This window comes from Strix uralensis, chromosome 5 (genome assembly GCF_047716275.1).
Source record: "Strix uralensis isolate ZFMK-TIS-50842 chromosome 5, bStrUra1, whole genome shotgun sequence".
NCBI classification, from domain to species: domain Eukaryota; kingdom Metazoa; phylum Chordata; class Aves; order Strigiformes; family Strigidae; genus Strix; species Strix uralensis.
Genome location: NC_133976.1, coordinates 71,988,359 through 72,013,133, shown reverse-complemented (window position 1 = coordinate 72,013,133; position 24,775 = coordinate 71,988,359). Strand labels below are relative to the sequence as shown.

At 46.9% G+C, this 24,775-nt stretch overlaps 2 protein-coding genes across 7 annotated transcripts in view; one reads left to right on the top strand and one right to left on the bottom strand.

The window, feature by feature from the left end:
* DENND5B (DENN domain containing 5B) overlaps nucleotides 1–1,180 on the bottom strand; it is a 117,683-nt gene extending 116,503 nt beyond the window's left edge. For 3 of the 5 annotated variants that reach the window (XM_074871572.1, XM_074871574.1, XM_074871575.1), the window contains exon 1: nucleotides 1,009–1,175. In XM_074871572.1, coding sequence (XP_074727673.1) covers nucleotides 1,009–1,120 — 112 coding nt within the window. In that variant the 5' untranslated portion in view covers nucleotides 1,121–1,175. Of the gene's footprint in view, nucleotides 1–1,008 lie in introns of all 5 variants that reach the window. The other 2 variants (XM_074871573.1, XM_074871577.1) reach the window with 1 other exon arrangement.
* A 14,923-nt stretch (nucleotides 1,181–16,103) lies between these two features.
* On the top strand, nucleotides 16,104–24,418 carry ETFBKMT (electron transfer flavoprotein subunit beta lysine methyltransferase). Of its 2 annotated transcripts, none has more exons than XM_074871569.1 (4): nucleotides 16,104–16,159; nucleotides 18,962–19,390; nucleotides 22,641–22,771; nucleotides 23,493–24,418. In XM_074871569.1, exons 2-4 carry the CDS (start codon nucleotides 19,071–19,073, stop codon nucleotides 23,855–23,857), a joined length of 816 nt encoding a protein of 271 aa, XP_074727670.1. In that variant the 5' UTR covers nucleotides 16,104–16,159; nucleotides 18,962–19,070; the 3' UTR covers nucleotides 23,858–24,418. The 2 variants fall into 2 exon arrangements, with proteins under 2 accessions (XP_074727670.1, XP_074727671.1); XM_074871570.1 differs by lacking the exon at nucleotides 16,104–16,159 and adding an exon at nucleotides 17,805–17,889.
* The last annotated feature ends 357 nt before the right edge of the window (nucleotides 24,419–24,775 follow it).

The window sequence follows — 24,775 nt, the reverse complement described above, 5'->3', positions numbered from 1 at the left end:
TCGCCGGGATCCCATCGCCAGGCAGAGGTGCCCACCGTGACAGCCACAGCTCGTCCAGCTTCGGTCCCGTGCAGCTCGTTCGCCCGCAGTGCGAACGCGTGGGAACGGTCAAATGTATTCGCTTAAACGCTTCCAAACTCGTAACTCGGTGAAGAAATGTTTCACTTCCATGCAGTTAAGCCCCGTTATTAAACTTAGAGTAGATCTCGTTTTATGTGTAAAAACTGACTTAAACGGTTCCTTTTATTTCAACACAACTGACATTTAGCAAAGAATACTGCCTTTTCCCGACATCATCAGCTTACATCCCCCAAAAATCAACATTTTAGAAAATGTGTTAGATCCCACAGTCATAATTTTGTTCTTTGATTCTGTAGCATTTTTGGGGGTGGAGGGGAAAGGAAAGATGCAGGAAGACTATTTCTGAAGACACGTAAGATGTGAATAAAGCAGCATAATTAAAGATGCGATTCCATTAATTTATTCAGTCCTTCCCAGCTCCGCGCCCCCCCGCCCTCCCCCCCCCCCGCCTTTTCAGTGCAAATAGGGAAGAAAATGCCTCTGCCCGGACAGAAAGCTCGGTCATTCCGCTCCCTTCAGCTCCGTAACGCCCGGTACCCTCCTCCCGGCACTCGCACCCCGCTGCCCCCGGCCGGGCTGCTGCACCCCCCCGCCGAGGCCGGCCGCGGGCCGCCTTTCCCCTTCCACCGTCAGGGACCAGGGCCAGCGGCGGGGCCCGGCCTGCGGGGGAGGGCGCAGCCCGGCGGCCGCCAGACAATCGCCCCTTCGGGGGATGCTCCGCCAGCCCCCGGCGGGTGCTTTATCCTTCGGCGTTGCTCCCGCCGCGGCGGTTTCTGCCGGCTCGGCGGCTGCCCCTCACCCCCCCTTCGCCCCTCCTCGGCGGGGGGAGCAGACATTTTGAAGCAGCGGATCCCCACCGGGCCGCGGCGAGCCGCAGCGGGGTGCGGGTGCGGGCGAGGCCTCCCCGCCGCGGCCGGCCCCGCTCACCTGCCAGCTCGTCGGGCTCCAGCCCGCTCTCCGCGTCGATGCCGCACAGCACGAAGTAGTGGGCGAAGCGGCAGGGCGCCGCGCCGGGCCCGGGGGCGCCGCTCCCGCTCATCCCGCCGGCGGCTCCCGGCGGCAGCGCGGCTCTGCGCGGCGGTTCCCGGCGGCGGGGGCGCGCCCGCGGGCCGGTCACGGCGCGCCGCCCCCCATCCCCGGCGGGGGCGCGCGAGCGGGCACCGGGCGGGCACCGAGCGGCGGCGGCTCCGGCGGGCGGGCACCGAGCGGCCCCGCTGTCAGCTGAGCGGGGCGGGGGGAGAGGAACGGGGCGGGCCGGCCCGCCCCCGCGGGGCATTTAAACCCTGCGCACCGCGGCCGCGCCGCCTCCCGCCCCGCTCCGCTCCCGCTCCGCGGCCTTTCAGCGGGACATTTCCGGCCCTTAGGGGCGTTTTGGGCGTGGGGATGCGGGAGAGCCCCGGGCGGCTTTGCCACGCGGTTTTTTTCCCACCATCCTCGGGATATGTGATTAAAGCTTCCCGCCCCCCAGGGTGTGAATAAGGGAAGTCGGCTTTTATTTCAATAAAAAAGGGGATGGTGACATTTCCTATGGGGGATGTTCCCTCTGCACCCCCAGCCGGAACGGGCCCCCGCGCCCGGGCCAGCGCCCGGGCCGCGCTTTGCGTTTTCCGCGGAAATCCTACCGAGAAAGAAAATGGCTTTTTCTTCTCCCGACACGAATGTCGAAGCAACAACCACCCCCCCCCATGGCAGCGAGGATCTGCTGACAGAGGGGGAGGGGGGCTGAGGGATGGCTTTTGTGCGGGCTCCATCCCTGCGCCGCGATTGAGGTTAATCGTACCACCTTAACGTCTAGGACGGGAGAACTATTTCCTTGCTACATGCACTCTGTTCCAAAGCAAAAATCTAAAATGTTGCTTTGTTTCCAGTTTATTTAAGATTTACTAACCATTGTGCTGCGTCCAGGAAGAAACCAGTATTATTTTCTCCCCGTTGCTAAAAACCCTCCCATTATTAATACCCGATGCCAAAGTACTGGCAGATCTGTTCGGGAGTGGCACCGACTTTTAAAGGGACAGAAATAACACTTTTGAAGATCTGAGATTTTCTTCTCCAGACTGATGAGATCCCTGCTGATGCCAGATAATTCTGTCATCTCCATTTTAAGGAGGTTATCTGCAGAATTCAGTATGCACTTTCATCCTTCTATGTTTATCTGTTTACTAGTCTTGGTCCATGCAGTCTGTAAGAAGTACAGTCTCATCCTTTGCTTATTGTGGACTCTTATGACCTCTTTTACTTACCTCTCAGCAGCATGAGACACATTTTTTCCTCTTTCTATGATTTATGTTTGTCCTTATTCAACAAAAGCCTTTGATAAAGAAATGCCTGCAAGGAACTTGATATTTCATCCAGCATGGGTCATTTTATGGAGGTATGTGGAATAACTGTTCCTTCCTACCACGAGGCAACCTAGATCAGCATCTCTCTCTCTTCTTCCCTTTGAATTAACAAGTTTTATACTCTTTTACTTCTCAGCTTTCTGTAGCGCTCTGCTGAAAGTAGACACGAGCTAAACCAATTTCCTCAATTCCCAATATCCCCAATATGCAAGAAAAAAGCAGATGAGTCCTCAATTATGATCACTGATTCTGGTGGTTGCAGCACTCTGTATAACAAACTGAGCCTTGCTATATCCACATAGGAATTTGCCAGGAGACCGGATATTTTCTTGACTTTGCACTGAGAGATAGGTTATTTTATTTAGTTTGGTTTGTTTATTAACTTGTATGTATTTGCTTATTCAGCTCTAGGTCAGATGGTATGAGCTAAGTCAGTCTCTGACTGTCATTCAAAACTAATTGTTCTTACTGTGGAGAAGAACCATCTTGTTCTCTTATTGTAGGCTTTTCTTTTGAGGCCCAATGCATGGGTGTCTCCAGGCAGTCCAAGATAGAGGCTTCGCCAGCCTCTCTAAAGGATGTTTGAGTTAGGACTGCTTCTAAGATTAACCCAAAATTTCACACAATGGTTCTGACCTTTTTTCCTTGGGCAGCAGGTGGTTTTAGATTGGTTTGGTTTAGCTGCTTTCTGTACAGGACAGTATTTTTTGCTTGAATAAAGTTCAGTGCACAGACACTTCAATCTCAATAAAATCAGTAGTACATGTAGTGTTAAACAAGGGGATAAAGCACAACGCATGAGATTACAGGTATAAAGTCTAATAAACTCCTCTTCCTGGAACAGATGTGAGGTTGAGCTCCTGCTCCTGTACGTGCAGCTCCCACAGACACTCTTGTTGAAGTTTCATGGGGTCGGTGATTTTTTTCCTTACAAGATGACTGATCTTCTGGGCAAAAATGTCATCTCAATGAGGCCATTCACCTCCTTTGCAGTGCCAGCAGACCTGGCTGTGCCAAATGTGTCTAGGCTCTGGTAAGTCATGTTATGTCCCTGGGGCTGGATTTTTCTCATCCATACCCCTCTATGTAAGTTGTTCCAGGCTTTCCCTCCAAGCTGGTCAAGCTTTAGACACTGCATGCTGCATTTGGGTAGCTCTTCTTCACTCATGTTTTTTCCCTCCATCCTGGCTCTCATCCCAGGGAATCAGTAACCTTTAGGAGATTTTAACAGTGAAAGCAGGCTTGAAAGTTAGCTCACTGGACAACCAATATCAATAATAATAAAAAAATTCAGAGCTCAACTGTGGGATTTTAGTTACATCAAGACCCTTTTCTTCCTGCCCAGTGGCAATACTTTCCTCCACTCCAGGAGGTGGGCTGGATACTCATTTACAGCTCATTTTTCATTTGTCTTCTTTCATTCTTCAGCTACATTTATGTCAGCACAAAATGGATAGGAACACAGTCAAATCCATTGTAAGCCACTTCCTTTTTCTATCTGGGTATAAAGAACAGCTCCCAGGAAAAGGCGGCAGAGGCCTTTGCTGTTGGCTGGAGCAAGCCTGCACAACAGAGCAGAGTTGGCTGAGTTGCGTTGGCTTGCAGCACCCAGGAGCACTTTGTGCCCACCCAGTGCTCTGCTGTGCCATGAAGTACTCCCCCATCAGGTGTGTGAGTAAAGTGCAGTGGCACCTCTCTGTATCACATGCCATCCCTGATGCGTGTTATCCTGTGATGTATGGCACAGGAAAGCACTGAGGTGTCCATAATTGCCTTTTCTCCATACTGAGATTTTTTTGCACTATTTTTTCCAGAATCTAGGCATTTTGCTTGTCTTTTCACCATCCAAACCCACCCTGCGCTGGTCACAGTGTTTCTCTAGAAGGCTCTACTTGCAACATTGATTGCTTAAATTTCACAGCTGTCTCAGGCAGATCCACAAAGGGGTTGTGGAGCTTCTTGCAAGAGTGAGAGGATAATGACGATGAGGCCCCAAAGCATCATGAACTGCTGCACATACTCACTAATCAGCTAAATGCCATGGAAAAGCATTAGTACAGCCTGGGAAGAGGCAGTGACTGATAGGATTGTGCTGTGAAGCACATCTGGGACGATCAGAGGTAACTGGGTGGGATTATGAGTATTTTTCCCTTTACCAACAAAGGGTGTTAAAGCTCCACAAGGGGCATGGATGGGCCAGATGTCTACTATTCAAAACATATTAACAATAATCCTGGGGAGATAAAGCTTGTCCCTGGCACAGCAGAGCATAAAGCAGTGTCAGAGTACTAGGAGCTTCTTATGTGTTCCTCCAAGGAGCAGGGATAAGGTAGGAATGAGAATTTCAGACTGGAACAAGTGCAAAAAAATTACAGGAATAGGCCAGATCTGCCCGGGACCTTTCACTTTGATCTGCTCTCCTGTGGCAGCATCTTCGTCCCATCACCAGCTGGATTGCCAGTGGTGAAACACAGCAAGGGAAGATTTTTGGCTTGGCAGATTTGTTCTTCTTCCTTAGGTGCTTGCGTCTTCAGTTGCAGTGAATGTTTCTCTTGATATCAAGTTGGTTCAGCTTTCCTTCTCCTCAACCTCTCAACAGTTCTTTGTTTCTCAAAACCTGTTAGTTTAAACTGGGTTAAATGCTGATGTGTCAGAACCCCCTGCCCTTAGGATCTGCCATAAAAGATCAGAATACAGGCCCATCAAGCTCTTTGCCCTAATTCTGCAAGGAGCCAATGCCCAATGCCTCAGAGAGGTGGGAAAAGCCTGCTATTTAAAGGTTACATCCCTTCTTCCTGTGATGCTGTTTCTTCACTTTTTATTTTCTTCAGTGTTCTTCAATGAATTGGAAATCATGCTGCTGGCGATAGATTGCTCAACTCCTTCACACAGCTCTACAGTTCCCTGTAGAAGATCTTTCACCACTTGCCAAGCCACATTGATTTTCCATTGAAAGCCTCTCCTGTTTTGCTCTAATATCTATGGGGTCATGAGATCCTGTAGAGTGGAAGAGAGGGAAAACAACTAAGATGCAATACGAATGTTTGTAATGCTCAGAAGAACAGTTTTTGACTTTTGTCTGACTTTCAGTTGAGCAGTTCACAGTGCTGTGAGTTACTTCACGAGAAGCTAAGTGTCAATAGTCAGCTGAAAGAAATGGGATAAGGATGGGGTAAGGATGGACTGTAAGACCAACACTGAAGTAATTCTGGCACAAAGCAGAGAAGAGCATATAGCAGAAGTGGGAAGAAAAACAACAACAGCAGAAGATTTTATAGCAAGGTTCATAAAGAAAGCAATTTTTATTCTCTAAGCTTATGCAAGGAGACTGCTTAAACCATTGGAAAAGTATTGGCTGCCTTAGGGTTTAAAACCAAGTAAACCAGATCACTAGCCATAAGGCATAAAGCAAAGAACATTTCCTCCAGTGCAATTCATCGTTGCTTAGAAAGCAGATACTGCAGGCACATATTCTAATATTAAATCACATTATAATACCATTAAAGCAAGTAGCTTATTTCTATACTGGCCTCATATCTATAAAGATAAAGCTTGAATAAAAGCACATGGCTTTCCTCTGTCACACTGTATAATTATTATTCATACAGCAGAATTATAGATAACGAAGTAGAAGATGACTACTTTCCTGCATCTCTGCCATAGGATCTCTGAAGCTTCAGTGATTTAAACTTTAAAGGTTTAAAATCTCTAATTCCCTGTTGTAGCTCATTGCATTTTATTCATTTTATGTATATCCATCATACATATGCCCATGCATTGCAAACACATATAGACACATTCCACTCTTATCTGCTTTCAGAGAGGATCCTTGAGGGAGAGGTTTCAGGAGGCAACTCAAATGATTTAATAGTTAATTGCACCTTCTTCCCCCCTCCCTCCCAGGACTGGCCCTATGTTCCTGCTGCTTCCTTCACAAAAATATCTGTAGCCTTGTCTGCTTCCTTGGGGAGTGCATCCAGATCACCATCAGAAAACAGATCCTAAAACATGGGCAAGGATGGAACTGTGCTGCCTGTCTTCATTCTCATGGTCATCATGCTGCAAGCCAGGCTTCACAGCACATGGCTCAGCCCTCTGTTGAGAAGGCACCTCCTCTTCAGGGCTGGCATCATCTCCTGTGTTTCAAACCTCCCCCCAGCCTTCTCAGGGGTTCAGATCTTAGGGGGAGAGTGGCAATGACACCCCAGGTGGATAGGGCACATGGACTTTGAACATCACCTCAGAAACAACTCCCAGGCAAGTTCCACAGTTGCCATGCCCAGTTTCTGGAGGCTTCTGTTCTTTGCCATCCTGCCCTTTCTTCTCCACGTGTTCAGTGGCACGGAATGGGAAAAATCTGTGATGACTCCTGCCATTTCACTCCACTTCTGCCTGTGATTTTATACAGAGCTTGCGAGAAGCTCCTCCACCTGCTGAGCTACCAATTAGATGGGCTTTCCTCCCCCCTCCCCTCCCCAAAGTCAGGAGAGAGATCATATGCAACCATTACCTTTTGTATGATTCAGTGCCAGGACCCTGAGGTCAAAGACCATATTTTGCTCAGTGAGGTACGCCTTCTGCTCTTTGGATGTAGGAGACACACAGACTGTTCCAGCCGCTACTGAGATAAAACCTAATCAGCAAAGTACACTGCTTGGATAAATCACTAGCATGTCACGCACTAATGGAGGTGTTGTGCTGGGACCATCAAGCTAAAACACCCACACAGAGATTTCCATCCATCTCTGACATCATCACTCACTCCCTGCATGACCTTGGCCGAATTGCTCGTAGCCTGACTTGCAGAAGCACCAGCCTCCTGAAAATCAGGTCAGTGTACTCCCTGTGCTTCAACTACCCTCAGGATAAGAAAGCAAATACTGCTTCTGCTCTGCCCGAACATCTGCCAGGCACAAAGCTCTATTGTTCCCAAAGCCAACACCGGTGGCGTTGCACTGGGAGGCAGATGCACCTCTACGTGGGCAGCGGCCCAGACACAGAGTCCTGCCAGCCCACATGTCCCAACGCCATCGGCTGCTGACAGATGCCCTTCACACCAGGCCTGACACAAGGTGGGTATTTGGTGTGGAGAGCAAACCTCTGTTATTCATTTTGAAATAATTTTTGCTCTCTGCTGAGGGTGCTTGTTTCCCTGCCTCTAAACTCCAATTCCTTTGTTTTCAGTGCTCCAGGACCCCGGTACCTTACAATCTGTCTGCTTGGGAAAGACCCAAGGAGGTAAAAGATTCTTGCAGCATAATATACCTGCCCACATAAAGCATGAGGAAAGGGCTGTGGCCTTTTTTTTTTCTTTTTTTTTTTTTTTTATAGCACTAAAGCTTCATAAGTACATATTGTGGCAAGGAGAAAGGCAGGAGGAGATCCCCGCCCCACATGCCCACAGCAGTATTGTCTGCGGTGGAAGGGGCTCGGGCAGAGCTGTGCCAGTGGTCTGTGCTCTCAGTTAGCTAATCTCTGGCACTGGGAAGGCTTCCAGAGAAGAAACACTCGTGCTGTCACGTCTACCCGAGTAATGGCATTGTGTTCAAAGCCTAGTCACAAATATTTTCCTTTATCTCAGTTTCCAAAAATCAGGCAGTGCCATGTCTGCCGATACCAGTGGGAGCGTGAACAAACCCTACGTCTTCATGTGCTCTGAATGAAATCTGTCCATGAACAGCAGGTAAGCTCTTTGTCAAAATGCCTTTGGCCTCTGTACAAATGTAATTAGAGTCTGATTTCAACTTCCCTGATTTCAATTTCCCAACTTCCCTTTGAAGCCTTATTCAGTAAAAGTGCCAGACACCCCGCATCTACATTACAATACATCCTAGCACACTTGAAAGCCCAAGGGCATGCTAAAGAAATCCAAATCCACCGAATCCATAGCCAATATACAACATGAGATCAAGGACAGATGAAAAGTATTTCCTGCAATAAATATGCATTGTGAATTGTTTTGTTATTTAGCAAGGACTGCTGCTTTTCTGTGTGCTCTGTTTTAATACATGTTCACATCATTGCAGTGATGTTATTTTATGAATCTAAAAGCAGTTCTTGCTAATGAAAGCACTAAAGGGTCTGTTTCAATTTCCCTACTAGTGTTTCTAGCAGAAGTCTAAACATTTTTGTCCATAGGTTAAGCCATATCTCTGTGCCACTTATTCTTCATGCTGGTAACAGCACATCACCTTGAAGTACTTGCTTCTTAGGAGACTTACTATTGATGACAGCTAGATTGTAGGTTTTCTGCATTGGCTTACTGCGCTCATGCTTTACTGGAAATCAGCTCTGAGCTCACATTGAAGAGAAGGACAGAGATCAAAGCAGTTCACTTCTCCTCAAGGATCACGTTTCTTAGCGACTTCCTTGCAAACCAATAGCCACAACTTATTTAAGCCAGGATCCATGCTGAGCAATTCCAGCTATTCCCATCAAGCACATCCTTTGGGGGTGACAGCATGTCTCTGATGTGTGGATGGGCTAGCTCAGCACCTCCCTCCAGGCTGAAATGCAACTATTACTGGGAAATCCCAGTAAAAAGTATTTCCCAGGCTAAATCAGAGCCATTGACTTTCTGGTGCTCAGCGCTACCAGGCAGGGGTAAAGGCAAGAGAGCAGAAGCACTCTGGTGCCAGGCACTGTCAGTGTGTCCAGCTGCTCTGACTCTAATGTCAGCCCATGGGTGGGGACCAGGGTCAGGCCCAGTGAGGGGAACCAGGCTGGGAACACAGCCCTGGGATGGCCATGGGGAGAGGGATTGCTGGGGCCCATGGGCAGGCAGGGCAGGGCTGAGGTGAGCTGGAGACCAGTCCTGCTGTGACATCGCTGGGGCAGGGACTGACAGCCTCATGGGTGCTAAAATAGGATGCTGGGCTGTGGGCAGGGTTGAGGGAGCCCCAGGGGGTGGAGAGGGCCAGTAAGACACATTAGTGCCCTCAAGGCCCTGACACTCAGTCAAGATGTGCTGATTTCAGTCATGGAATTGCTTACTTTCTTGTTTGGAAGATGACAGAGCCTGTCTGCTCTGTCATCCTTGGGCCATTTATTTAGACTGAGAATTGGGCTTCCTGCAGATGTCCCTGCCCTGGCTCCCCCAGCACCAGTTCATGGTGCTGCAGCCAAAGAGCAGTGCTGCAGGGTCACAGCAACACTGCTGCTTCCGCTTGAGCTGGATGCAGCTGCTTGTATGAAGCTTGACACCTCAGCTGCTAAAACCCAAGATGCAAGATCACACGGTGTGAGGTTGGGGGTTTCTGGGGCTGCCTTCACTATTAGGAGCACTGGGGCTGTGACAGGGAGGCATCCAAGCAGCTCCATGTGCAACCTGCCCAGCCTTGCAGGTAACAGGTCTGGCTGGAAGTAAGCCCGCTCCCAAGGAGCCATTCAGGTGTTGCTGTACCATGCCCTCTGCTGCAGTGAAGGAAATTGCAGTGTATGGTGCAACGCACCAAGCCTAGCGAAGCTTGAAATGCACAAAGACATTGTATATGGGCTAATGTCTGTTTAAGTTGTATAAGCAGACCCCATAGAACCATAAAATCATTTAACGTTGGAAAAGACCTTTAAGATCATTGAGTCCAACCATGAATCTGGTCATGTGTGTATTTGAAACCTGTTGATGTACAAGTGACAGGGTTGCCTGTATCCTCTGGATAACACCCCTCTGGAGGGTATGTTGCATAAGTATGGATGGGAAAGCCAGTGGACCTAACACTTTGTAGGATACCACTGAAAATTGATAAGAGGTCCAAAAATCAAGTCCTTTTCCAGCCCCTTGTGACCTTCCCATGCCTCCATGTGCATAAATAGTAGCTATTCTGGCCCTGGTCACATTGAACTTGAGCTCCAGCCTGTTCGTCACGTGAGGGAGCTGGCTGGTGTTGCAGGGGAGCTGTGTTTCCATTCCCCTGGGCGTCCTTGCAGTTGTATCACTTGTTTTCCATGCCCTCTGGACACTAGGGCAAAATAGTGAAGAGCAGAGGTCCTGACATAGCATGACCCTGACTCACAACTAAGTTGCTTGAGGACCCTAAAACCCTCCCAGGATGCAATAGCAAACATCAGCCAAAAGAGGAGGCACATATTGTACCAGGTCCTTGGCAAAGAGCTTCCTCTAGGAGCTCTAGAGAGTAAGCACCACCTGCCTATCTTGTCTGTCTCAGATCTCCATTGTTTCCTCTGTCCCCAGGTCCCTGGAAGAGTCCAAATGTTTGGCAGACTACCATGTGGAAGGCAAAAGGAAGAGTTCAGCTGGTGCCAGGCTCTGAGCACTGGTGGGGAAACTAAAAAATTTGAATTACAAAATCAACTGGCTGCTGGGAACTGATGAAACTCCTTGAAAACTTGTCTTGATTACCTTATCTCTGGCACCAATGGCTGTTAGCACATTCCTTAAAATCAGATGACCAAATGTACGATGTCTTCAGGCTTTACTTCTGGAGCAAGCTGGAGCAATTGCTCTGCCTGGAGAAAAGAGAAGGAATTAGTCATAGGTTTAAATCCAGCCTACCTGGCAACAAAGAGCTAAGCTTGGGAAGCATCATTTGAATTAGAGCCCCAACTTGTGGTCGTGGTCTTATGCCTCAGACTAAATGTTGGCTTTGGCCTGTTGTTTGACACTGTTTCTGCCTGTTGGGGAAAAGCTAAGGTCTAATAAGTGTGCTGAAGTCATGAGACTTGCGTATCACCCTTGGTACATCACACATGGAGGGGATGTGCGACAATGACATGCGGGGAAGGCAGAGAGGATAGAGTTTCCTGTCACAGGAAGTCAGGAGGGATGAGGACATAGAGAATGTCTCAGTTTCATTTAGGAAAACTTAGGCAGCTACAGACTGTCTGGAGACCAGACTGGAGAGGCTCCATAGTGCGTAAGCAGCCCCTTTCCTTGGTTGTTCATTTTCACTCAGTTTCCATTGTCTTTCTCTCTCAGGGCTTTTCAGGAAAGCACAGAAAAAAAAAACCAAAACAACAACAAAAAAACTCAAACAAGTGCTGTGACACCAGGCACAGCCTTTGCTCAGCTCTATTTACAGTTTTTCTTTCTTCCCCAGTGCAGCTATGTCCCACCTTGGGCTGGCTCCAGAGCCAGCCCAGACCTTGGGGATACCTAAAAGCTTCCTGCAGACTGCTGTGACCCCAGACCCCTGGTCACCCAAGGTAGGACACTGACATCCAGAAAGCTGTTACAGATGACCACAGTAGCATCACAACAGTACAAAAAGTATAATAGGAATAGTTTAGTTTGGGGAAGACCAAAGGGAGCTATGAACAAAATCCTCTGCAAACAGCCCACCACCACCTCTTTCAGTGTACTAATACAGGTAGCTGTATCATCAGAAGTGGCTGTGCCAATGTGGTGGCTGATTCCTCTTAGTTACTGCCTGTGCTGCAATCTTCTTTCTGTGCAACTAAAACCACCAGAGCACCTGTTTTTACAGGACACATCTCTGGGCATGTTCATTAGCAACAAGTATGTTCATCAGGCTGAACTGCTTTCTGTCTGATTTTCCTCCACAGTGAGGCTTCACTTATGCTAGCTGATTGTCACAAAATATCTCTGGGACCTGAAACTGGGGAGCCTAAGTGTCATTACTGTAAGAGATATGTGGGAGTCAAAGTCCTACTAGTTCAAGGAGACTTCAACTGTTCCAAAACAGGGCTTGAAAATATGTACCCTCTAGTTTTAACATCAAAACAAACATCCGAACAATACACCAAAGAGAAGCACAAACCATCTGACTCAGTGTATCTTTCCAGTCTTCATCTATGCTACAGAAATGCTCCCATGTCTGACTGTGTGTGATCACAAGCAGCCAGCTAAGGCCAAGCATGCTTTAATCACACACATGGACAAAAAACAAAATCAAGAATGAACTCAGAGATAATAACTTTCAACTTCTTGGTTTTACCATAAAGGATCCTGGAGGGACTCCTTGTGTCAGGAAGACTGAATCTGCAGTGGCACAAGGGTCAGATTAATAAAGCTTCTCATTTCATCACCCCACCACCACACCCCAAAAAAAGCTGCACCTTACAGGTTCCCCTTCTTGCATTCACTCTGCCAGCTGCTGCTCATTCCTGCTCCTCACCTAATGTAGCTGGCAAGGCAGAAGGGAAAGTTAATCCTGTGAAAAATATATCTAATGCTTTTGGGACACATTACAGGTAATGTGTGATTTTTGTTATGTTAGGATATCTATTCTTCAACTGCAAAGATGTGCTGTGATTCTGAAATGAGTAGGCGTGGATTGTAGCTGAAGGCACAACAGAATAATTGAGTTGCCTCTCCCTCACCTAGCCGGAGCTCTCATCTTCAGTTTTACCTTAGCTACTAGCTAATGTGCCAGCTACATTTTGATAATGACGCTTCCACAGCCTCTGGGCAACCACAAATTGATCCTGATGTGCAAAACCCCTGACTGTGATACTGAGTTGTTGGGATGCTTTTTAACATCAACACTGCTCTGAATCCATCCATCTTCCCTTCTGTGAAATGGCACCGAGGTCTTATCACTGCAGCAAACTGTGGGAGCTGGCCTTGCAAAAAAAGAGGTCTGGAAATTGGGGCTGTAACAGCTAGAAGAGATGGAATGAACTGGGGTGATCAAGTGTCTGCCAAACTGCAGGCCTGCTTTCCTTTGAGTTTAACCTTTGTACCCCTGAAGATTCATGAGTCGTGGGCTCGTTAATGCAAAGGTAGCTCCCCTCTGCCTTCCACTTCTCTCTGTCCTTGTGCAGTCCCTTTTCTTTGTTGTTAATTGGCTCAAGATTTCTCCTGAGACTTGGGAAGTTGCATGATCAGCCAGTAATCCGCTAATTCCCTTGGACATGCAGGAGTCCCTTGTGTGCTACTCTACAGCTGAATTTTGCAAGTGTTGCGCTCCTCCATGGTACGTCAAATCGATGTTATGTTGTGATCAAAGACGTCCTTGTCCTCAGAGCAAATTCCAGCACAGTTATGGTAGTTGGCTGCACAGTATACCATACATTTGAGCAGCAGAAATTCTCAAGATGTCACCATCTAAAGCAAAAAGCCTTTGGAAATGAAACATTTTTTTTTCATGGGGCAGTCTTTGATATTTTGCTGAAGTAATCAGCACAAAGCATGTCCTGAAAGTCTAAGTGGTTCACCTAGACTTTCACAAGAGTGATGACAGCTATCATTGGTATCAGAGCTTTCTTATGTCATGCTAAGAGTCAATACAATAATAGCTAAATATTTGTAGTTAAATAAGAAAGAGTGGATTTCTGTTTTTAGCATCCTAGCCAATGTTACTAGGAAGCAAGGACTTCACCCCTCCTTATTCACCTAAGCAATCTCTTGGTGCAGCCAGGGAACATTTCTTTTAATTGCCTCAGTGGGATGTTGGTCTATATTAGACAGCAGTGACTTAGTAACTGAGATTCACATAGCTATCGAGTAATATCATATATCAGGAGTTCAGAAAAACTAGACCTGAGAAGTCACTAGTTAAAATACCCAATCAAAGAGGCTGAAGATCCAAGTGAAAAAGCTTTCCTGTCAGATTTCTCTGAGAACTTTCTCAGGCATAAAATAAAATGTGCAAGGTAAAGGTGTATCATCACCTGTCAGGTATGCTTGAAGCTGTTACCACATCTTACATGGCATCCTGAGTTGATGCTGATAATGATTTTCTTGTTACATTACTGAGTTCTTTATTCCTAGCATGGTGGTGAGTATCTAGAGGACATAAAGACCTGGGTCCTGAATTGAACATTTTATGCACAGTTTTGGGTATTATGAGTGTTTTCAATGTCTCCCACCTTGGAGAGGACCAGCAAGAGCTGCTGAAAGACTCAAGACCTTTGAAACTTCATGGTTCCCCTAAGGGCTTCAAGAAATAATGTCCTTCCTGAGCCTAAACCACAAAGATCCACACCTTTATATAAATTTGGGGGATCACTTCTAAAAAGACTGAGTGTGAGTCCTGCTTTATAAAAGGCATGCAAGTATCCCTACAGCTTAATGTGTGTGTGGACTTCAGGCTCCTTCATATGGCAGGTGGCCACCAGCTTCTGTCCGCGTCGTGACCTCCTCCCAGTGCATTACCTCTATCCTGGTGTCTCTGCAGCTCAGCACAGAGGGGCCACCTTCTCTCTGGACACTGGGGATCACCCGCGATTAAAAGAAAGGTCCGGCTTTATAACCTGGAGAGCACATTTTAATTGTACTAAGCCAGGAGATCACTAGATGGCCTCATAATCTCAGAGATATGGGCAGATCCAGATTTAGGCTGTGCAATCACCATTTATTTTCAAAAACCTGCACTCTAAGTGCTGCAGGATTTAACGATCATCACCTCAGGCAATGCACGGAAGTGTTTTCAAAACACAGTGTGTGAAATATGGGACACTTTGTCCCACAGGGACAAAGAAAACCACATTTGTCAGTCTTGTCAGAAGCTGCTTGTATTCCCTAAATCCTGGCAGATAGGACTGGAGATGGGGCAGAGACCCGGTGGGAGCTGCTGGAGAGCTGCAGGTGCCTCTCCAGCCTGCCTTGGCTGGAGCCAGCTAACCAACGCAGCAAAACCAGCCCTGCAGAAGGACAGCCATGGGATTGCAGTTTAACGGTTGGACTAGATGATCTTCAAGGTCCTTTCCAACCTAGATGATTCTGTGAAAAAATTCTGTGAAATCGCAGCAGTGGAGCAGCCAGCAGAAAACCCAGGAACCACCTCCAGCCCCGGCCTGGCCTTGGTGCACCCTCAGGAGGGGCTTGGCCCTGGCCCTGGCCCTGGCCCTGGGCGGGAGGCGAGCCCCTGGCCGGGGGGATCTCTCTGTGGAGGACAGCAGCTGGGGAAGGGGGGAGATGCAGGAGGGTTTGGTTCCTTGTCCAGCCATGGACAAGTCGCAGTCGCTGCCTAGTGAAAATGCACTTTGTGGCCCCAGAGGAGACACCACTGTTAGCAGGTTGTCGGGTGCTTCCCTGTAGCAGAGCTGTGCCCTCCTGAGTAACAACAACAAAATAGTGCTGTCAGGGAAGACCCTCCCTTCTGTCCACGCGGAGGGGGTTTGGGGAGGAGAGAAACGAAGGGATCTTTAAAGCAACAGAAATATTAAAGGGACAGATGGAGCATGGGGAAAAGAAACACAGAGAGGGGAAAACAGAGGTTTGGCTTGCCTGGGGAACAGACCCTGCACTGGGGCGCTGGATGGATGGCCTTTTGGTGGCCAGTACCTTCAATAGTTGTTGCTGTTTCAAAGAGATTCGGAAACCTTGGTTAGGCCATAGCAGATTTGATAGAGGCCTTGATCTGATATGCAAAGGAAGAAAAAAAAAAAAAAAGACTACCTCATTTTCACTGCTGTCAAATTTGGATACGTGCTATTGTTCTTTTTCCCATGTGGATTTTTATTAACATTTTAAAATACAGAGCTAGTTTACACGGATGCAAGTCTTTTAAAAAGCATTTTACACGAAGCAGGAACAGAGCAAGCACAGGACACGGATCAGTGGCCTGAGTTTAGAGAGCGGCAGGCCCAGGCCGCTGCCCCGAACCGCCGCGGTACGGAACAAACCCACCCCAAGCACCAGCGAAGGGTTCGGGGCCGAAGCTGCCGGCACCGGGACCGGGCCGGAGGCTCCGCGGCGCTGCCGCTTTAAGGGCGGGCGGGGATCCCGGCCCTCCTCGGCCCGGCCCGGCCCGGCCCCGGCGCAGCAGGGCGGAGCGGAGCGCAGCAGCGGCGGCGGCGGCGGCCGGGAGCAGGTAGGTGTGGGCCGGGCGCTCCCCGGCCCCGGTCCCGCCCCGGCGGGGGGCGGGGGTGGGGGTGGGCGGCACGGACAGGCCCGGCCCGGCGGAGCGGCGCGGTGGCCGGAGCGGCGCGGCCGGGCCTGCGCGGGGCGGGGCGGGGCGGCCCAGGTCCTGGTGCTGGCCTGCCCCTGCCCCTGGCCCCAGCCCTTGCCGCCACGCCGCTGGGGCCGTCCGTGCCCCTCGGAGGCTGGCGGCCGCTTTGCAGAGGGGTGCGCGGCCCGGGGTGACAATCTGGGGGCGTCTGGGTGGGAGCGGTGTCTGTCCCGGTGGCCCGGGGCTGGGCGGCTCTTGGCCGCAGGGCTGGGTGGCGGCGCGGTATTTGCCTCCCTGGCTGAGGCGGGCGGCCTTTGGCCTCGAAGAGGTCTGGATTCCTCCGATGGGAAGCGTGGGGTCGGTGTGGTTATGCTTTGAAAGGCACCTGCTGCTTTAAAAAAAAAAAAAAATATCTTAAATTGCACAGGAATTGGGGTTTTTTTTGTTTGTTTGGGTTTTTTTTTGGTTGGGTTTTGCTTTGTTTTGCCCCCTTTTCCAAGTTCTGCTCGCCCACTGATTCCCAGTAAGATGGGAGGGCCGGGAGTGTCAAACGCAGTGATAGCTATTCTGACGCCTGCCTGCACTAAGTGCTTAAGCTCGATTTGGCATTTTGAGCACAGAGCTCTTGGCAGATATTTCTCTACCAACAATTAGTTTAAAAAGAGTAACCATCGTGACAGGCGATGCAAAATACATGCTACTGAATATCAGCACTACTAATTTGCAGCAATTCATGGGGAAAAACCAGCATACAGCATTAGCTGACAAGATTTCTGCCTCTGATTGATTTCAGTTAACTTCCTGCTTCCCTTAGGCAGATGAGGATTATATAGCTCTGCCTTCAGGAAGGCAGGCACTCGTTAATTACATTCATTAATTACATGGACTCTGCTGAATGGCATTCTCAAATGTGGAAAAATGCAAAATGTTCAGTCATGTGTATTTATTTATAATAAAAATACAAAGCCTTTAGCCAATGATTTAAACAAAGACTTAACTGGACTATTAGCCTAAATAGCAATGTGTTACAGGAGGGAAGTTCACGGCTTAACATTTTAGTAAGCAATCAAACTAAACCCCGTACCTGAAGCAGAGGCCAGCACACAACAAAAATGCCACTAAGCACGTATGAACTTCTACTAAAGATACAGACAAATAAAGAGAAACTGAAGGCATGAAATACAAAGTGTTAAGACTGTTTTATTAGCATATTTTTCCTTTGTCCCTTTGTCTAGCTTTTTTAAGGACAACCTGCACAGCTCTAGGTGGTGAAGCTGGCCACAATTCTTCTGTTGTCAAAAAGTGGCAGGGGTGGGCTGAAGTTGCTTTTCTTCATGCATCATTCTGCTTTTTCATGAAAACCACTGTGGAAGAAAGAAAGCAATCACAAAATAGTGCAGTTTCTCTTGTGTCTCTTTGTACTTGCAGTCTTGCTGTTGTGGAAGCACAGGCTTTAAATGCTTCTCTGGTCATCAGTTTAGGGGAAGGTTCAAAAGCTGTGCTGTGAATCAAGTAAGTCAGTCAGAGTTATCGAAACAAAATTAGAGAGCAAGACAAGGAAGGAAAAAAGATATGAATTCAAGGATGGATGAAGGAGGAGATCTGACCAGGAAGGCAGGAAAACAGTTGCTTTCTCTTCAGGCTAACACTTGGTAAGTATACACGCAGCATCAGTGTAAGAAAGACTCAGGGGCTGCAAGAGATGGTGGGTGAGGAGAGTATGGTGATGAAGCGCTGAGAGGTTCTTCCTTCACCTCTCAGCTGAGTGCTCTGGCTCTCCACTCTCCATTCTCCTCATTCTTAAATGAGTCAAACCTCTGATGTACCAATCTTTCATGCTCCTTTTCTTCACTGCTGGTGACCTGAAAACTGGCCTTGAGTAGTGTCAGAAGGCCTTTGAACGTGAGCTCATCCACTCTGAATGTCTCACCTTTTAAAAATCTTATTTTTTAAAATGTGTTGAATTCAGTTTCTCTCTTTAGACATCTCAGAGATGTTTACGTAGTTTCTCATGGGAAACGGGCTACAGTGGTGGAGGTCTGCTTTCTTCTACAGCTGCGAGCATCCACATGAGACAATTGTACCATAAGACTAATCGATTCTCTAAAATACAGACTGAAATGCAACAAATTGGGAGTATTCTGATTAAGATAAATTCTTGGGGATTTTTTTTTTTTTTCATTTTGGACCTGGCAGCCTGACAAATCTGAGGTAGAAAGAGGAAAGTCTTTTGAGGAAAACCTTTAATGGCTTCCCTTTAAAAAGATGCTTTCCTAAAAGACTCATCACCATTATAAAACTTGTAATTAATGGCGTCTCTCAAACAACCTACTGATATCCTTTGCTATGTCCATAGGCCCTGCAATGCCAGAGCCCTACTGCAAAATCTTAAGATTCAATGGAAGAACCTTAAATGGGAGTAGCTTACTGTGTGTATACCTTCAAGACAGAGGGAGATGTTAAATGGCTGCATGCTTAATTTTTAGCTCTATCAGCTGGTTGTTTCTCACTGGGTATGTTTATAGCGCTCTCCTGAATGGGTCTCTTGAGAGCTTCTTCCTTAAATACCACTTCTTTCAGACTTCAGAGGCTCTTTGGGCAGGGCAAGGCACACATTCCTGGTGACACAACAGCATGTTGACTTCCTCTTCCTAAAGCCCTGGTGGTGCCTACCCTTGAAGTCACTGAAGAAACATCACTTACGTAGCATTGTTCTCCTTTCAGGACCTGTCATCCATCACTATGAAGAACAACATCCTGTGAGTTTGTTTCAGGCTTTCTGCCTCATCACCTGCTTCAGGTAAGCTGTGCTCCAAGCTCTCCTTGGGGAGACATGGCCTTCCGCGGCTGGAAGCGGCTCCTCCTCTTGGGCAGGCAGAACACCTTTGCCAAGGCTTGGAGGAGCAGGAGGGGAGGCCTCCCTCTGCGCTGGAAGCGCTGCTGCCATTGGAGTGCTGGCAAGTCTCTGGACCCCGAGGTGAGAGCGTTTTTGGAGGAGAACACGGAGGTCACCAGCAGCGGGCACCTCACGCCAGAGATACGGCTGCGCCTCCTTACCCCTCGCTGCAGGTTCTGGAGGGAAAAACCTGACCTGTGGCCTTATGGGGACCCATTCTGGGCAATTTACTGGCCAGGAGGCCAAGCCCTCTCCAGGTATGCAGCATGCGTCACCGAAGTTAAGTCCAGTCTGCTGTGGGCCAGGATGTCAGACCTGGCTCTGTTTGTAGTGATTCCTAGCAGTGTGTATTTGCCTTGTATGAGAGCACATTATCCATACTGCTCTCTGCTTATACAGGAGAGATGCAGTGTCTGCTGGCTGGCAGTGAAGAATCAGCACCTCCTGTATATAGAAAAACTTACGGCTCTGTCATGGTTTAACCCAGCTGGCAACTAAGCACCATGCAGCTGCTCACTTGCTCCTCCCCCTCCCAGTGGGATAGGGAAGAGAATCAAAAAAAAGTAAAACTTATGGGTTGAGATAAGAACAGTTTAGTAACTAAAATAAAATAAAAAATAATAACAACAATAATAGTAGTAATGGAAGATAACAAAAAGAAAGGGAAATAAAATGCCAGAAAAAACAAGCAATGCACAATGCAATTGCTCACCACCCGCTGACTGATGCCCAAGCAGCGATCCGCCCCTCCCAGACCACTCATCCCAGTTTATATACTGAGCATGATGTTCTATGGTATAGAATACCCCTTTGGCTAGTTCAGGTCAGCTGTCCTGGCCAGGCTCCCTCCCAGCTTCTTGTTCACCTGCTCACTGGCAGAGCACTGGAAACTGAAAAATCCTTAAGATAAACGCTACTTAGCAACAACTAAAACATCAGTGTGTTATCAACATTATTCTCACACTAAATCCAAACCACAGCACTGTACCAGCTACTAGGAAGAAAATTAACTCTATGCCAGCCAAAACCAGTATGAGCTCTTAAGTTGAAATCTATTGTCTTCAGTGGTGATGCATGTGTTGACAACAGGGCTGAATTTGGAGCTGTTGAAGGGCTGGGCAGTTGCCATCAAAACCTAGTGAGGTATTTAATTCTATCAGTCATTTTCGTTCTGAACAGGAGGATTTCTATTTTGTTGTAAAACATGGTTGGTTTTTTTTTTTGTAGGAGATAGGAGTGTGCATGTGTGTCTGGTCTGTTGAGAAAAGCAGGTTTATGCTGATGCACTTGGAGTGCTGGTTAGCCTGAATCACTCTCCTCATTTAGGACTTCAGAAGCATTATTGTCAAGCCTTATTGTGGCTGTCTTTTAGTCACATTAGAAGCCACATTTTGATTTTGGCCACTTACTGTCAAAATGTCTTTAATGTTCTTGATTCCCAGGAACTAGTTAAGAGTTCTTTTATTCTGTAAAATCAATTCTCTCACTTTGAACAGCAGAAAAAGTTCATAATTGTTACAGCAAAGAACAAGCTGTCAGACATTCCCCATGTAGATGAAAGGGAAGGATCTGAAATGGGGCTTTGCTGTTTTTCTACAAGAAAGCATAAATAGGAAGGCATTTGTGACCAGGAAAGGATGAATCTTACAGTTAAATTGTGAGCTGATTAGCCTGCCATGTAGCTGAACTAGAGTGCTCCTAAACATTGTGTAATTAAATTAGGTAAGGTTATCTCTACATTTTGTTATCATATGATTCATATGCCCAGATATTTGGGTAGCAATAGTAATTATCTGGCATTTCACCACTGTATTGACTTATTATTTATGCAGTTGTATGATGTATTGGGAATGTCAGAAATGAGCTGCATAATCCAGAAAAGTAGAAAGGGACCATGAAAACATGCTGCTTCTGTAACTGTGCTCATTTCACAGGTGGCATTTCCCCAAGATCAGGAGTCTCCTCTTTCAAGCTATTCCTCTTGGTGTAACGTAAGACACCTCATTACCCCAGCATGGCAGACAGCAGTCTCCAGCAGCAGCATAAGGCACTGTGTCCATGCCAGGGGATATAGTCGGTTCCAGCTGTCCTAAGTCACCACAGTCGTTAGCTGTAACTTGAGAACCACTCAGCTGGAAACAAGGCACTTGCAGCCTTAGGCCAGATCATGCTCTGCACAAGTTACTGCTGGGAAGCCATCGCAAATCCAAGCATAGCCCAGAGAAGGGGAAAGGGAGAACTTTCTGTGGAGGTCCCACCCCTGTCCACCATGCTACTGGTAAACTGGGGGCTGTCCTCAGAGGCCTGATGGCCTCAGGGGAGTGTTGCCAAACAGCCCAGTCGCTGAGCCTCTGCACAAATGTACTGCCTGAGTGCCCTCAGAAAAGAGAGCATTGGTAGATCTTCAAAGTAGCAAATAATGCTGCAACATTGTGCTAACGGTGTAACAAAGCTAGGTGCCAGACCTCATAGGAGAAGGTGATTTTCATTAAAACTGAGCCAGTTTCACTCCTTGGATTCATACCCACTTACTCCGAAGCACCAAGCTGTCCTGGTAGGATTCCTTGTGATGACATGTAGGACAAGAGGCATGGGATGTCAGGTCCTCCTCATGTCTCCTGAGGTTCTGATGTGGGCATTTTGTATCTTCAGTCCTGGTCTCAACTTTCCTGCTATTGACTCTTAATGGCTTGAACTGTTTATGACGACAGTAGGTTGTCTTTTGCTCTCCCAGTCTGGGCTCCTGGGAATCTGTATACAGATGTGCTGGGATCTAGGTGCCATCAATGCTTGACACTCATATTAGGCCTCCTTCTGCCATTCCTGCTGCTGCTTCGAGGCCCAGACATTCCCATCCATCTGTTCGCCATGTACACCAATCTTAACTTTTCCATTACAGTTCTCTGCACTGGAACCCAGCTGCAAAAGCTGTGCTTACCAGTAGCCCTGCGTGAAGAGCCAGCCATCATCTTCCATGCCAGAAGACAACACAAATCTGTGTCTGCGTGGCTCAGGAAAAGAAAGAGAAGTTCCTCTTCTTCCAAGCAGTTGCATAGGCAGTATTTTAGGGCAATGAGCAGACCTTGTCTTTTGATGGGTGCAATATTCACTGCAAATACATCTCCATGTTTCTTCCGTCAGATTGCTTTTAATTTTTACAAATCCTTACTTTCCTGTTTCTGATACCAAGCATTTTAATCACCTTGCAGTTTGTATCTGTTTATTAGATAAGCTCACCTGTCAGAGGAGCTGATTGAAGTAAAAAGTTGGCTTACTTGGCTGGATTTCTTTTTGTTTGGGGGATGGGGGAGAAGTAAGGGCGAAAGATGATGGTTCTTGATTTTTATATCAGTAGAGACAAATAAGGAGCTATGTACCAGCTGCACATGTGGAATAGTGTTAAGATACCATGCTTCATTACACTTATGACAAGAACTCTTATGCAGTGTAATGCAAAACAGAAATTTGCATAATCTTGTTCATTGCTTTAACAGCTTTTCTTTTCAGGTATATTTTAGATAATCCACGTGTTGTTAAAGGACGATCGGTTCTGGATCTTGGAAGTGGATGTGGAGCAACAGCAATAGCTGCTGTGATGAGTGGTGCATCACAAGTCCTTGCTAATGACATCGACCCTAGTAAGGCCTTTTTCTTCCATCTCTGTGTAAAGATACTATTTTTTAAAGCATATTCAACACTGACTTTTCTTTGCTCCATTTGGGAACAATTCAGGTTCCAAACAGAATTCTAAGAATGCTAACAAGATGAACAGATTTTGCCAGTGTTAGAGCGGGGTTGTACCAGCCTCTCCTGCACTGAGAAGGTCTCCATAGCTCCTCAGAATGAGCAAACAGTAAAGTTTCTATCAAGTGTTGCCTGTACACCATTGCGGCTGGTTTGGAAGAGAACTCCAAGCGCAGGCAGCGAGTTGGCTTCTCTGTAGGACTATTGCATTTTCCTGCACTTTCATATGTTGGGGCCCAGATTTTACCTTTTCCTCCCACACTTTGTTTTCCCATAATTGACTTATGAATTCAGTTTATTCATAATTAAATTACTCATTGGTTAGGAAGTATATCCGTAGATTAAGGCAGCTGGATATTCTGGTTTGATTCCATGATTGGTTTCTTTCGTATCCATTCCAGGAACAGTTTTTTTCTGTGTCATGGTACAGTGAGGATAAAATTCCATCACTTTATGCCAGATTTTGACCTATAATGAAAACTGTGGAAGTCCCTAGATAGGATAAACAAAAATATTTAAGAGATGAAATTGAAAGATGTGTCAAGGAAATTTGTGAGGGGGCTGAATGGCAGAATCCTAACACATAACTTTCATTTTACTTTGACTTTTCTTCAGTTGCAGGCGTGGCGATGATCTTGAACTGTGAACTGAACCACTTGAATCCCTTCCCCATCACCATTAAGAACATCATTAATTCAGAGGCTGGCAACTGGGACCTCATTGTTCTAGGAGATATGTTTTATGATGAACAACTTGCTGATGGTCTGCATCACTGGCTGAGGAAATGCATCAGGATACAGCAAACTGAAGTGCTGATTGGTGACCCTGGCAGGCATCAGTTTTTAAGCCACAGCATTCGCAGTCAGTTGCACAAAGTTATAGAATATTCGCTTCCCGAGTATACTAGACAAGAAAACAATGGATTAACATCAAGTATCGTCTGGAGTTATCAGCCCTCAAATAGCTTAGAAAACTGTTGAAGCTGGCTTTCTAACGAATTTTTGTCTCAGTTGGCTTTTTTTGTAAGTAAGTATGTAAAATGAAAATAGTAATTAAACACAGAACATATCTGTTGATGCAAAGTAAATTACTGTACCTTCAGCGTACTCATTTCAGTCACATTCACTGAAGCTTTCGCTCCCTTTGAGGTACAAGCTACGTGCAAACTGTATTCCAGGGGGCCTGCACTGAAGTGCAAATCCAAAGAGAAGTTACATGTAAGAGTTTGCATGCTTGATGTTTTTCATGTATATTCATGTCCTGCTCTCTGACACTATTCTGAAATGGTTTTGGACGTCCAGCATACTGCTGTGGGGAGAAGGCGGTGGCTGAAAGATTACGGCACTGCTTTCACAGACTTCTGCAGATATGTATAGAGACAATTATTGCTGCCCTTCACAAAACTCTCTGCTAGATTATTAGCTCATACTATGCTCCACTTGAAGTGCCTTGCTCTTTTTCTGGATATCTCTTCTGAACGTCAAAGTAACTAATTTGAGTCTCCCCTTTCCCTCTATAATAAAAATCTACCCTTCCTTGAAGCTGCCAGAGTGATTATTTAGGAGTTGCACACAAATCTAGAATATACTTCTTGAATTCTAGCCAAAGTAAAAGTTTTTAGTAAGTGGAAAGTGACTAAATAGTAACAGCTATAGGGTAACTTTATCCCCTAGAGAGTACGGTGAAATGATCTACATTCCCTAACTTTGCAGGGGTAAAAAAGGCAATCTATCACCATGGGAAGCCGGTGGGGGATGAAATCTTTCCTTCTGTGATGTTTCTGAACAGAAGGTAACTACCTAAACCAGGGAATAAAAGTTGGGTATAATAATTTTTCTCTTCTCTTGAGAAGATGCTGGACAACAAGCTCCAGAATCATTCTCAGCTTGTGGGGTTAA